At 36.3% G+C, this 14,711-nt stretch overlaps 1 protein-coding gene across 1 annotated transcript in view; it reads right to left on the reverse strand.

Moving 5' to 3' along the window:
- The window catches only part of LOC129454237 (uncharacterized), a 177,447-nt gene that overhangs the window by 31,330 nt on the left and 131,406 nt on the right, over nucleotides 1-14,711 (reverse strand). The window contains exon 3 of the mRNA XM_073861635.1: nucleotides 1,635-1,844. Coding sequence (XP_073717736.1) covers nucleotides 1,635-1,844 — 210 coding nt within the window. The remainder of the gene's footprint in view (nucleotides 1-1,634; nucleotides 1,845-14,711) is intronic.

Raw genomic sequence — 14,711 nt, forward strand, 5'->3', positions numbered from 1 at the left:
TTACTTACCAGATCCATACAGCTCCTATAATGAGAAACTGAGACAGAAACACCAACAGAGGCACAAACACTGAATGGTACATTTCTTCATTGGTTTTGTCCATTGTGTCATTGGTTTTCATTGCTTCATTGTCCATTGTTTTTTTTTTTTCAGAAGAAAAATACACAAACTCAGTTATACTTGGAGAAGGCAGAACATTCAGAATATTACAGAATTGTATAAACTGTGACCACATTAATGATTTTAAATCATCGGCTGCAAAAAGAAAAAGGCCGAAAATATAAAGCGAGAATAAATGGTGCTCTGCTTCTCAGATTTTAGTCTCACTGCAGCGCTACATAGCAAAGTGTGATCGTGACAGCTGTGTGCAAATACTCAAAATAACACACAAGTTATGTGATATGCACAGCCCTGTACAGCATGCCTTTGAAAGTAATGATTCCATCCTGATTGCATTTCCTCATCGTCTTTTAATGCAGTTCATAAACTATAAACTTTTGTGCTGCTTAAAGTTCAAAACAGCTGAACAGTTCAACAAATGTTCAAGAGAGCACTAAATAAATCACAAGTTTAAAGTAAATGACAGATGATTTCAGTTCAGTAATCCTCCAGTTACGCAAATAATCGTAAGCATACGTTAGAGGTCCTGTTCTTTCCGTGTTTTTGAAGCTTTGATTGTGTTCACAGTGTACACAGGTGTAACATTTTCTAAAATAAATTAATGTTTTTCTGGTTTCATATTTATTTTAATAAGTCAGACGTCTACGGTGTTTTGCGAACTGGCGAGGTGGACGCGTGCAGCAGTTGACGCAAATAATGGGTCCTCCGAAGGTTAGACCGTCTCATTTCAGTTCTCTTCGCGGACTTCTGAGGCTGCCGTCTTGAAAGACCGAGTGCTCACCTTTTAAGGTTGCATGCTTAGAAGGTCGCAGTCCTTGAATTGGGACACAGCTTTTGAAAGGCGAATTCTGTAAAAGAAAATATATCGCCTGGCAGTGAACTCATTTTACAGGTATTATTTATGTTCTAACAGCAACATTACACACTAACTAAAGTTTGAAAAATGGGATCAGGAAGAATGTGAACTTTTTCGCATGATGTTTGCAAATAGTCGAGAAGCAGATAACTTTTTGGACGTTCTTGGCCATTCTAAGCGTCTGTTCGGCTGTCACAGCGTTTGTCCAGCCAGGATTTTCAATTCATTTATATGAAAGATGAGCTTTACACTTACGTGGTGTATTGTGGGACTAATTAATGACAATTGCAACGTTAGCCTCAGCAGTGCTCTCACATCGAGTTTACACAGTAAAACGTATTTAACTTTAAGCGACATGTTGCGTTGATCAATACATCTGAATGGCAAATGGACTGCATTTATATAGTGCTTTTAACAGACCTATGGCCATCCAAAGCACTTTACAAGTTGCCTCACATTCACTCACACATTCATACACTGACGGCGGTGTCAGCCATCCAGCTCATCAGGAGCAGCTGGGGTTTGGTGTCTTGCTCAAGGTCACCTCGACACTTGGTCAGGTAGAGCCGGGGATTGAACCACCAACCTTCCGGTTTGTAGACAACTTAAACTATCTCTTATATAATTTGATCAGATGTATGATGAGATGTTGTGTTACCTCTTACAGTACAGGAATACTCTTGTAGCTCCTCTCTGTTGATTGAGTCCAGGTACAGCTTGTTTAATAATGTCAATCCATCTGTTACCTGTTGTCCATTCTTATACCAGATGTAAGTATGTTTGTTATCCAGAGTGCATCCGGTTGAACAGCTTAATATCACTTTTTCTCCATCTATCACAGGGTCTGGACTGCTTATCACTCGTGTATCTGAGATTTCATATAACAGAGTTCACATCAACTATTTTTCAAAGTTAGGTCTAAAATGTTTGATTCCGCTCAATTCAGTATGATGTGAACAATTATAAGGTCATGCAGTCAAACACACACATACAGATAAAATATATAATGTAAACGCAGCTTAAATTGCTTTAAATAAAAGCATCTGTCAAATGCACGATTGCAACATAAATATTTGTCTCAATTCTGAAGACTTCTGTGATGAGCGTCCTCAACATCAACATAAAGTCTTGAGCGACTTTGCAAGTTTGCCACAAATCACCCAGTTAAACAGGAAGAGACCGTGTGACAACGGTGAACGTGATTTCAACAAGCAAGATGTGATCCTGGATCAACACCATTGTTAGTCCTGGATCAACATTTTCATTAACCAATCAGATTGCAGGATGAAGATAAGTGTGCATGTTAGATTTAGGTTTAGGATTGGGTTAGGGGCTTTTAAGAAATACTCCTCAAACTATTATTTCACACTAATTTGAGGGTTTAAAAATGGTTAGGGTTTGAGTTAAGGGTAAGTTGGGGTATCTTTGGTTAAAACATTGATCCAGGATCACATCTTACTTGGTGAAATCACGGCGACCGTGTGGGAACTCATAAAACCTGTTTATACCAGCTTCAGTTTTTACTGGATTACACTGGTAAGTGTTGGTTTACCGCTGGCCTGGCTGCTTGACCAACATATTTATACTATTCACCAGCATCCGGTCAACCATGCTTGCAAGCTGGTAACTGCATGGTCTAACTCAGGGGTGGGGAACCCTGGTCCTGGAGGGCCACTGTCCTGCAGAGTTTTGTTCCAACCCTAATTAAACTGAAAAATCGAATTCAAGGCTGTTTCTCAATATGCGTTCTTCAGCGATCTTGCGTCCTCGTGTCCTCGCTCTACGTCATCATTAACGGTCGAAGTTCATTCCAATTCTCAAGAACGCAAGGACAGAGGACGCATGAAAATACCCGGATGTGTTCTTGATATCGAGGATGCATCGAGTGCAGACTTGCTGAAATCGCTTTACGCCCCAGAAGTCATTGCGGCAAAACTTCCGAGTTCGTTCTTCCAAGGTCGCCTGGCAAGACCGATCTCCACGAGGACGCAAGTCCGTTCTTTGCGTTCTTGGAATTGAGAAACAGCCCAAGTCTTCACGATCACTTGGAAATTAAATTCAGGTGTGTTTGATTAGGGTTGGAACTAAACTCTGCAGGACAGTGGCCCTCCAGGACCAGGGTTCCCCACTCCTGGTCTAACTGGTAATGAAGCCATTGAGATACAGCAGCATCATATATGCAGTAACCAAAACACATCATATTATTTTTAGCATGGACAACCTCAAAAACAAGTGTAACATTCACAACATAAACATCATACAGTGTTCAGATGAGATGAAATTTCAGATGATTAACTCAAATGATTGATAGCATTGACATTTTAATATTTAAAATGTAATCTAATCATCGTTTAAAAAAGATAAAAAAAATTGTAAGGACCCTAAATCTGTAGCATAAATATATTCATCAAATCTGATCAGTGAAAGCAGCTTTACAGAGAGTTTATTATGAGCAGTTACCTGTAACAAGAAGATAGACTCCAGGAAAACCAGAAACTTTATCTGATGTGTTAGTGATGATGATGAATCGATAATATCCAGTGTCATTCATGCTGACGTCTTTGATTCTCAGTGTGTTTCCCAGATACTCCACACGACCACCAAACTCATGATCCTCACGCAGATCTCTGAGTTTCCCATGAAGATAATGATAGTAATACCAGGATGTTTTCTCTACTGTATATCCAGTGGGATGTGAGTATGAAGAGTGAATATCTACTGTTGATCCCACTAAAGCACAAATGTCTGTAGAGGTGTAAGTCACACCCCAACAGCTACTGTTAGAAACACCTGAAAGAGTCACAAAATACTGCTGTAACATTCACAATCAATTACAAACACACTCATACTGTATATGAATCAACAAGAAAACTGCAAAGTTTGTTCTTCCATTTTAATTTAAATATTTTATAAATGTCAGACTCACACACAGATGAAGAGGGATCTGAAAAATGCTCAGAGCAGGAATAACTGTCAGTGTTTTCACTGGATGACACAAATATGCTTTGGTTATATGTGAAATATCGTCCATTCTTGTACCAGCGGTAATCATATTTAGATGTTAAAGGGCAGGAGGAATCACAGCTCAGTTTTACTCGCTGTCCTGTAGATTCAGGATTCATCTTCACCTGTAAAACTAAATAATGAAAACCTTACATTAGATGAGAAATGAAAAGAGTTTAACTGGACTGATGAGAATGTAAATGTACCTGAAACTGTTAGATTGACTGTGACTGAGCTGAGATGTTTAACTCCATCCTTCATAATGATCATGAGCTGATATTCTCCACTGTCTCTATCTCTCACATCTGATATTATTAGCTTTGAGTAATCTTCAGTGATCCTCTGACACACTCGTCCTGAGTAATCTGAATCTAAAGTCAAATCTTCAGGTTCATCTTTGTTTCTCCAGTTTGTTCTCTGTTTATGACTGAACCAGAACCCAGTTTTGATGTTGATGTTTGAGTAAAAGCACTTCACAATCATCAGTGTCCCCCTCACAGCACAAATATTCAGTTCATCACAGGTTACATTAAAGTTATCCAATGTTAGGGACCCTGAAAATAAATATAATATTATTGACATTCGTAACACAGTATAATGTAAATGTAAATGTAATGTAAAATCCTGCACTAGAGAACAATGATGTAAATTAATCTGAATAAATCTGAGTTTATTTATGAGTTTTTCTTTTTAATGTGACCTAGTTGATCTCAAGTTAGCTGATGTATTAATAATATTAACAAATTCAACTTTATTGTAAAATGTTACTAACTATCTATCAACTTATCGGTGCCAATGTTTGATCTCAAGATGCACACCAGTATTTTTGTGAAAGGTATGTTTGTAAAAGTTACTTAAATGTCTTAATATAACTAAAGCCTAGCGTCACGTCAGGGTCTGAGCAGACGTACAAACTTTTGCTTGTGTGATTGCTGCAGGTTTTTGGAAATATAAGCCATTCTTGTTGTTTGAAATTGGGTTTAAACATTGACAAGCACTCTTTTAAATGTCTGACATTATTACGCATCGTTTAAAGGTGGAGATCTGAAACTGCTCGGCTGTGCGCACAAGGTAAAGTTCATTTGCAATTTATAGATTTGAAAGGAGTACGCACGTTTCCTGCGCGTACGTTCGGTTTATACATCACACGTACGCAGTTTTTGTTAAATGATCGTAAGATCAAATGTAGGATGCTTTTTACGCAGCATTTTATAAATGAGGCCCCTGGATTAATCTAAACCCTGTCTGGGAAACTGACCCAACAGCGTTACCTAAGTCATTACATTACTCTCCAAATGAGTTGCTGATATAAATCACAACCAGGAATCCCTGATAGAAGAGAAAATATAGGAATGTATTACTCTGAGAGAGAGAGAGAGAGAGAGAGAGAGAGAGAGAGAGAGAGAGAGAGAGAGAGAAAGAGAAAGAGAGAGAGAGAGAGAAAGAGAGAGAGAGAGAGAGACTTTTAATCCACAACACTAGATCAAGGTAAAATGTTTCATATAGCCATTAGCCGTGTACACACACTTACAAATATAAACACACACACACACACAAAAAAACACACATTCATTTAACCACAGAAAAAAAAATTACCAATTAAAAATCAATTCTCCAAAATCACCTACTACAACCAGTGCTTCTTTAACACCCCACCTCCAATTAAAGAAAAGCGCATTGTCAATATGCTTGTAATAAGTATACTCAATAACAATCCGTGATTCCACAAAGGACTTAAATAGGGATACCAAACCTATATCTTTTCCTACATTCTTCTCCTGATGAGTTTTCAGAATTGCTAATTTTGCTTGACCAATTACAAAATTAGCGAGAACAGATTGCTCTTGTGTATAAATAAGCTATTAGTATACAGAAACCCCAACCTTGTAATTATTTCTCTTAATAATACAAAAAGAGGTACAAGTCTGGAACAATCACAAAACATATGAAAAACAGTGTCTGAAGCACCACAAAAGGGACAGTTTGATGTAACATTCTCATTCACCTTCGCAATGAACCGATTAGAAGCAATAATACAATGAATCAACCTCCACTGGAGGTCTCCACATCTCTTAGGGATGGGAGATTTATACAAAAGTCTCCAAGATGGAGAAAGTTCATCAGATATTAAAAGATGAGATCTCCATTTAGTATCAATTTTTCCTTTCAGTTGATTCAAAAATAAGGTTTTAACACATATATGATACAATTTCTTTTTCTCAATACATTCAAACACCAATTCACCGTAACCCTTTAGTAAGGACACACAATCAATATTTTCATCAATTCCATAAATTTTGGGAAACACTTTTAGCTGCGGAAAAGTCTGCAAGACAACACCATTTTTTAAAACATGATTTACAAAATTGTCAATCGATAGGAAGGGATGCTTTAAATACCATAACAAAACCTTCTATAATTCTTAAAGAGTTCAACCCAACCTGGTCAGCAAGAGATTTTGTAGTTCTCCACTGCCCTGTATTTAAATCAATCAAATCAACAATTTTAGTGACACCAACATTTAAAAATCTATTTATCAAATGGTCTAATACGTTTGATGGAAGTTCAATAAGAGGGTTAAAGAACACGGGTTCCTCCACACCATAATGCTCATCATCAGTTTCTTAATACTTCAAACACTTCCCATGATTTGAGCACTGACACATAGAAACTAAATGTTAGCTCAGAAACCTTTTTAGTGAAAGATCTCTGCATCAGGAATAATTGTTTATCAACACCTATAGTAGTTGTAGCGGACCGGTATATGTCAAAACTTGATTGATTCATGACCCCCCCGACAGGGGGCGGGACCACCAATCAAAAGCTGCACAATCCGTCCAGTCCCTGGACCGCCGCACATCACGGGATCCAGACAGCGAGCATCCTGCGCGTGTTCCACGATGTGCCAATCAGCGCGTTGTTATTCCTGTGTGTGTGTGTGTGTGTGTGTTTTATGTCAAGCCTATGTTGTCATGTTTATTGCTGTCAAAAATAAAGTTTATAGTTTTAGACTGCGTAGTTTCACAAGCGGTCCTGTGCTGCCAGCGATCTCCCCCCCCCCCGCTCCCACCGCGCGCCTCGCCCCAGCGCGCCCCACAGCGGGGGTCGGTGTTCATCGGACCTGTGTGGTTCTTTAGACGAAAATCTGTATATTTTAAACTAAATAAAATTTTAGCCGCTTCATGAGATCCGTGAGTCTTTTCACGACCCCTGCTCACTATGTTCAGGCGTATTAAAGCTCGATCACCGGTGGTGATAGAGAACGAACCGAGTGCGCGTTCATATCTGTCGTTTTAAAATAAACGTAATAAATGTAATTCTGTCCGCTGTTGCAAAATAAAGATTTATTTTAGATTTAGGGGTTTCTTGAACCAAGTCTCTGATTAAAACATGTGAATGCGCGCACCGACGGTGACAGAGAACTTACGCTGATGCGCACTTATATCTGACCTTAATAAACTTTTAAATATTTTAATACGTTTTCATCCCATCTTCAGGGTTTGTTTTTTATTAATGTCTACTTAAAACCATGTGTGAATATGTGTATATTATACAACGAATCTTATCATGTATGCTCTGACAAAATAAAGCATTATTTTAGATTTTAGGTGGTGCGGACACATATTTATGGCAAATACTGTTGAATATAAACGTTCGTTTTGTCAAAAGTTTCTTTAAAGTCAATAAGGAGTCAAACATTTTAGATGTATCTGGTTAAACTTAAATCTGATATTTTCTATTGGTCTATTTCTTTAGTATCTGATCAGACACAATGTTTCAGAAGCTGATTTGTGAGGGTCTGTGTGCGTGTGAGATAATTCACAGCAGGGGCGGATTGTAAACTAGTTAGAGACTTTTAAAACCGTGATGGTAAAATGCAATACGGTCCACTCTGAAGAAAAGTAAAGTTTTATTTTAGATTTAGGGAATTCTTGAACCAAGTCTCTGATTAAAACTTTTGAGTGTAACATCACAAATATTTAATATATTCCGTATACGTGTATAGTTTAACCATTCCCTTATGCCATAACCTTAGGCGCCGTCAATACTTCTTTCTTTAGACTAAAGGAAATTTATTTTAACCTAAATAAAAGTTTATTCGTATCACGAAGTCCGTGAATGTCCATGTGTGAATATGTGTATATTATAACGAATCTTATATTGTCTGCTCTGACAAAAATAAAGTATTATTTTAGACTTTAAGTGAAGTGGCAGCGCGTATTTTATAGCCTACTGTTTAATATAAACGTTTGTTTTGTCAAAAGTTTCTTTAAAGTCACGCAAAAATCAAATATTTTACATGTATCTGCTTAAACTTAAATCTGCTATTATCTATTTAACTATTTTTCTGATCAGTCGGCTTGCGGGGGCTGCTCTTGTGATCGTGTGTGTGTGTGTGTGTGTGTGTGTGTGTGTGTGTGTGTGTGTGTGTGTGTGTGTGTGTGTGTGTGTGTGTGTGTGTGTGTGTGTGTGTGAGCAAGGCAATTCACAGCAGGAGAGGGTTGTAAACTAGTGAGTTAGACACTTTTAAAACGTGTTGGTAAAATGTAATATAAACCGCTCTGACAAAAACTAAAGGTTTATTATAGATTTAGCAATTTCTTAAACAAAGTCTCTGATTAAAACATATGCGCGCACCGACAGTGACGGAGAACTTACACTGATGCGCTCTTATATCTGCCGTTAACAACCTTTTAAACGTTTTAAGACATTTAAGTCCCTCTTATGGTTTGAATTCATTAATGTCACCTAACATCCAAGTGTGTACATGTGTATTTACGATAAATGTAACGCGGTACGCATTGTCAAAATAAAAGGTTTCTTGAACATGGTATTCCAGTGCGTGTTTTTTGTCTTGCGAGTGCTCGTCATATTTATTGATGTGAAAAAAGTTTGATGTCTAAGGCGTTCAGTTTCTGGACGGTTGGTTTTTACCAGCGGTCTCTCATTCTCACCACCAGTTATCACCCACCCAGTAGCCCCCAATGTGTCTGAACAGCGGTGGTGTTCAGCGGCCCGTATTGTTCCTAAAACTCCGTGTTGGTAAATTAAGTGTAATACAGCCCATTGACAAAAAGTAAAAGGTTTATTTTAGATTTAAGGTGGTCCACCAGCGCCTTTATGGCAAGCACTTCAGGTTCTAAAAGTTTGTAACACCAAGAATTTGTTTAATGAAATATACAGTACATGTATAAGCAATGCACCCGAGTCCATAATCTCCGGACGGGTCGCCAATACTGTTTTCTTTAGACTAAAGGGTATTTATTTTAACCTAAATAAAAGTTTATTTGCATCACGAACGGCGTGAAACTGTTCATGCACCGCAATCTATTGTTCACGCGCATTAAAGGTCGATCACCGGTGATGACCAGAGAACGAACCGGGTGTGTGTTCATATAAACTTAATAAATGTAATTCTGTCCGCTCTGGCAAAATGGAAGTTTGTTTTGGATTTGGCCATTTCTTTAACCAAGTCTCTGATTAAAACAAGTTACTTTTGCTTGGGGCAATAGGCACATGCACACACATATCTGTGGTATTAAAAATAAGGTTTTTAAAGTTTAAGAAATTTAAACATTTGAAAAAAATCAAACATTTTAGAGGTGTCTGAGTAAACTTATATCTAATGTCATATGAGCCGTACCGTGTCGCGTTCGTGTCTGTGTGCGTGTCCGTGTCAGTTTATGTATGTGTGTGTTATGCGATCGTAGAGTAGGGCGGGGGATGTGAGAGACTGTGAGGGTGTGTGTGTGTGTGTGTCTGTGTGTGTGTGTGTGTGTGTGTGTGTGTGTGTGTGTGTGTGGTTATCACGTGGTGGGGGTCCCAAATGATCAATGGCAGGATTTTTATGTGACGGACAGGCCCCTAGGTCAGCCTGTGGGGTTAGATACAACTTAGGTTAACATCTATCAACGCATAATAAGCAAACATGAAATTATATTATACCTATGCATTGTTACTCATGTACACACTTGCATATTTTTCTTAAACAAACTTTTGCTTTTCAAACTTAGTCAGTCTTCAGACTTTTGTCTCTTCACACATTTGTTCAAAGTTTTTCTTCGCTAGTGTCAACCCGTGTCTGAGATTTTGTAAACTCATGTACATACATGTGTATTTTTCTTAAACTTTTGCTTTTCAAACTTAGACAGTCTTCATACTTTTGTCTCTTCATACATTTGTTCAAAGTTTTTCTTCGCTAGTGTCAAATCCTGTTTGAGATTTTTTTTTTGTAAACTCATGCATACGCTTGTGTATTTTTCTTAAACTTTTGCTTTGCAAACTTAGACACTCTTCAGACTTTTGCATACATATGTTCAAAGTTTTTTCTTCGCTAGTGTCAACCCGTGTCTGAGATTTTGTAAACTCATGTACATACTTGTGTATTTTTCTTAAACTTTTGCTTTTCAAACTTAGACAGTCTTCAGACTTTTGTCTCTTCACACATTTGTTCAAAGTTTTTCTTCGCTAGTGTCAAATCCTGTTTGAGATTTTTTTGTAAACTCATGTACATACGTGTGTATTTTTCTTAAACTTTTGCTTTGCAAACTTAGTCAGTCTTCATACTTTTGTCTCTTCACACATCTGTACAAAGTTTTTTCTTCGCTAGTGGCAACCCGTGTCTGAGATTTTTTTGTAAACTCATGTACACACTTGCGTATTTTTCTTAAACTATTGCTTTTCAAACTTAGGCAGTCTTCAGACTTTTGTCACTTCATACATTTGTTCAAAGTTTTTCTTCGCTAGTGTCAAATCCTGTTTGAGATTTTTTTTTTTTTTTTGTAAACTCATGTACATACGTGTGTATTTTTCTTAAACTTTTGCTTTTCAAACTTAGACAGTCTTCAGACTTTTGTCTCTTCATACATTTGTTCAAAGTTTTTTCTTCGCTAGTGTCAAATCCTGTTTGAGATTTTTTTTTTTTGTAAACTCATGTACATACGTGTGTATTTTTCTTAAACTTTTGCTTTTCAAACTTAGACAGTCTTCAGACTTTTGTCTCTTCACACATTTGTTCAAAGTTTTTTTCTTCGCTAGGGCCAAATCCTGTTTGAGATTTTTTTTTTTTTGTAAACTCATGTACATACGTGTGTATTTTTCTTAAACTTTTGCTTTTCAAACTTAGACAGTCTTCAGACTTTTGTCTATTCATACATTTGTTCAAAGTTTTTTCTTCGCTAGTGTCAAATCCTGTTTGAGATTTTTTTTTTTTGTAAACTCATGTACATACGTGTGTATTTTTCTTAAACTTTTGCTTTTCAAACTTAGACAGTCTTCAGACTTTTGTCTCTTCACACATTTGTTCAAAGTTTTTTTCTTCGCTAGGGCCAAATCCTGTTTGAGATTTTTTTTTTTTGTAAACTCATGTACACACTTGCGTATTTTTCTTAAACTTTTGCTTTTCAAACTTAGTCAGTCTTCATCAGACTTTTGTCTCTTCATTTGTTCAAAGTTTTCTTTGCTAGTGTCAAATTGTGTTTGAGATTTTTTTTGTAAACTCATCAGATGCACATACTTTTGTGTATTTTTCTTAAACTTTTGCTTTGCAAACTTAGTCAGTCTTCATACTTTTGTCTCTTCACACATCTGTACAAAGTTTTTTCTTCGCTAGTGTCAACCCGTGTCTGAGATTTTTTTGTAAACTCATGTACACACTTGCGTATTTTTCTTAAACTATTGCTTTTCAAACTTAGGCAGTCTTCAGACTTTTGTCACTTCATACATTTGTTCAAAGTTTTTCTTCGCTAGTGTCAAATCCTGTTTGAGATTTTTTTTTTTTTGTAAACTCATGTACATACGTGTGTATTTTTCTTAAACTTTTGCTTTTCAAACTTAGTCAGTCTTCAGACTTTTGTCACTTCATACATTTGTTCAAAGTTTTTTCTTCGCTAGTGTCAAATCCTGTTTGAGATTTTTTTTTTTTTGTAAACTCATGTACATACGTGTGTATTTTTCTTAAACGTTTGCTTTTCAAACTTAGTCAGTCTTCATACTTTTGTCTCTTCACACATCTGTTCAAAGTTTTTTCTTCGCTAGGGCCAAATCCTGTTTGAGATTTTTTGTAAACTCATGTACACACTTGCGTATTTTTCTTAAACTATTGCTTTGCAAACTTAGTCAGTCTTCATACTTTTGTCTCTTCACACATCTGTTCAAAGTTTTTTCTTCGCTAGGGCCAAATCCTGTTTGAGATTTTTTGTAAACTCATGTACACACTTGCGTATTTTTCTTAAACTATTGCTTTGCAAAGTTAGGCAGTCTTCATACTTTTGTCTCTTCACACATCTGTTCAAAGTCTTTTTCTTCGCTAGGGCCAAATCCTGTTTGAGATTTTTTGTAAACTCATGTACACACTTGCGTATTTTTCTTAAACTATTGCTTTGCAAACTTAGTCAGTCTTCATACTTTTGTCTCTTCACACATCTGTTCAAAGTCTTTTTATTCGCTAGGGCCAAATCCTGTTTGAGATTTTTTGTAAACTCACGTACATACGTATGTATTTTTCTTAAATTTTTGCTTTTCAAACTTGGGCAGTCTTCAGACTTGTTCTTAGTTCTATCTGCTCAGACAATATTTTGCATTCATCAATCGTCTTGTTTTCTTTGTAAGCGACATCATATATCTGTGATTGTTTTTGTGAATACAGATTGTTTCATTTCTATAGTTTATGCAACATTTTGGCAAACTCTTTAAATTAGTGCTAGATGATTAAAACAACAACGCAAAGTATGTTTTAGATTTACTTACTAAATCTTTCACGACGAAACAGCGATGATAGCATTATGTCTGAATCTGTAAACTTGTAAAACCACCAATAGCTCGATGTACATAACGAAGACTTCAAAATAATAAAGAGTGATTAAATTAAGATGCAAACATCTACAAATTGGCAATGTTTTTAATCTATTGGTACCATTTTTAAGGCTACATGTCCAAACTATTTCAAACATTGCCAATTTGTAGATGTTTGCATCTTAATTTAATCACTCTTTATTATTTTGAAGTCTTCGTTATGTACATCGAGCTATTGGTGGTTTTACAAGTTTACAGATTCAGACATAATGCTATCATCGCTGTTTCGTCGTGAAAGATTTAGTAAGTAAATCTAAAACATACTTTGCGTTGTTGTTTTAGTCATCTAGCACTAATTTAAAGAGTTTGCCAAAATGTTGCATAAACTATAGAAATGAAACAATCTGTATTCACAAAAACAATCACAGATATATGATGTCGCTTACAAAGAAAACAAGACGATTGATGAATGCAAAATATTGTCTGAGCAGATAGAACTAAGAACAAGTCTGAAGACTGCCCAAGTTTGAAAAGCAAAAATTTAAGAAAAATACATACGTATGTACGTGAGTTTACAAAAAATCTCAAACAGGATTTGGCCCTAGCGAATAAAAAGACTTTGAACAGATGTGTGAAGAGACAAAAGTATGAAGACTGACTAAGTTTGCAAAGCAATAGTTTAAGAAAAATACGCAAGTGTGTACATGAGTCCACAAAAAACCCCAAACAGGACCCGGCCCCAGCGAAGAAAAAGACCCCGAACAGACGCGCGAAGAGACAAAAGCACGAAGACTGCCCAACCCCGCAAAGCAACAGTTCAAGAAAAACACGCAAGTGTGTACATAAGTCCACAAAAAATCCCAAACAGGACCCGGCCCCAGCGAAGAAAAAACTCCGAACAGATGTGTGAAGAGACAAAAGCACGAAGACCGACCAAGTCCGCAAAGCAACAGTTTAAGAAAAATACGCAAGTGTGTACATGAGTTTACAAAAAATCTCAAACAGGATTTGGCCCTAGCGAAGAAAAAACTTTGAACAGATGTGTGAAGAGACAAAAGTATGAAGACTGACTAAGTTTGAAAAGCAAACGTTTAAGAAAAATACACACGTATGTACATGAGTTTACAAAAAAAAAAAAATCTCAAACAGGATTTGACACTAGCGAAGAAAAAACTTTGAACAAATGTATGAAGTGACAAAAGTCTGAAGACTGACTAAGTTTGAAAAGCAAAAGTTTAAGAAAAATACACACGTATGTACATGAGTTTACAAAAAAAAAAAATCTCAAACAGGATTTGACACTAGCGAAGAAAAACTTTGAACAAATGTATGAAGTGACAAAAGTCTGAAGACTGCCTAAGTTTGAAAAGCAATAGTTTAAGAAAAATACGCAAGTGTGTACATGAGTTTACAAAAAAATCTCAGACACGGGTTGACACTAGCGAAGAAAAAACTTTGTACAGATGTGTGAAGAGACAAAAGTATGAAGACTGACTAAGTTTGCAAAGCAAAAGTTTAAGAAAAATACACAAAAGTATGTGCATCTGATGAGTTTACAAAAAAAAATCTCAAACACAATTTGACACTAGCAAAGAAAACTTTGAACAAATGAAGAGACAAAAGTCTGATGAAGACTGACTAAGTTTGAAAAGCAAAAGTTTAAGAAAAATACGCAAGTGTGTACATGAGTTTACAAAAAAAAAAAATCTCAAACAGGATTTGGCCCTAGCGAAGAAAAAAACTTTGAACAAATGTGTGAAGAGACAAAAGTCTGAAGACTGTCTAAGTTTGAAAAGCAAAAGTTTAAGAAAAATACACACGTATGTACATGAGTTTACAAAAAAAAAAAATCTCAAACAGGATTTGACACTAGCGAAGAAAAAACTTTGAACAAATGTATGAATAGACAAAAGTCTGAAGACTGTCTAAGTTTGAAAAG

Source organism: Misgurnus anguillicaudatus, chromosome 23 (assembly GCF_027580225.2).
Source record: "Misgurnus anguillicaudatus chromosome 23, ASM2758022v2, whole genome shotgun sequence".
Lineage (NCBI taxonomy): Eukaryota > Metazoa > Chordata > Actinopteri > Cypriniformes > Cobitidae > Misgurnus > Misgurnus anguillicaudatus.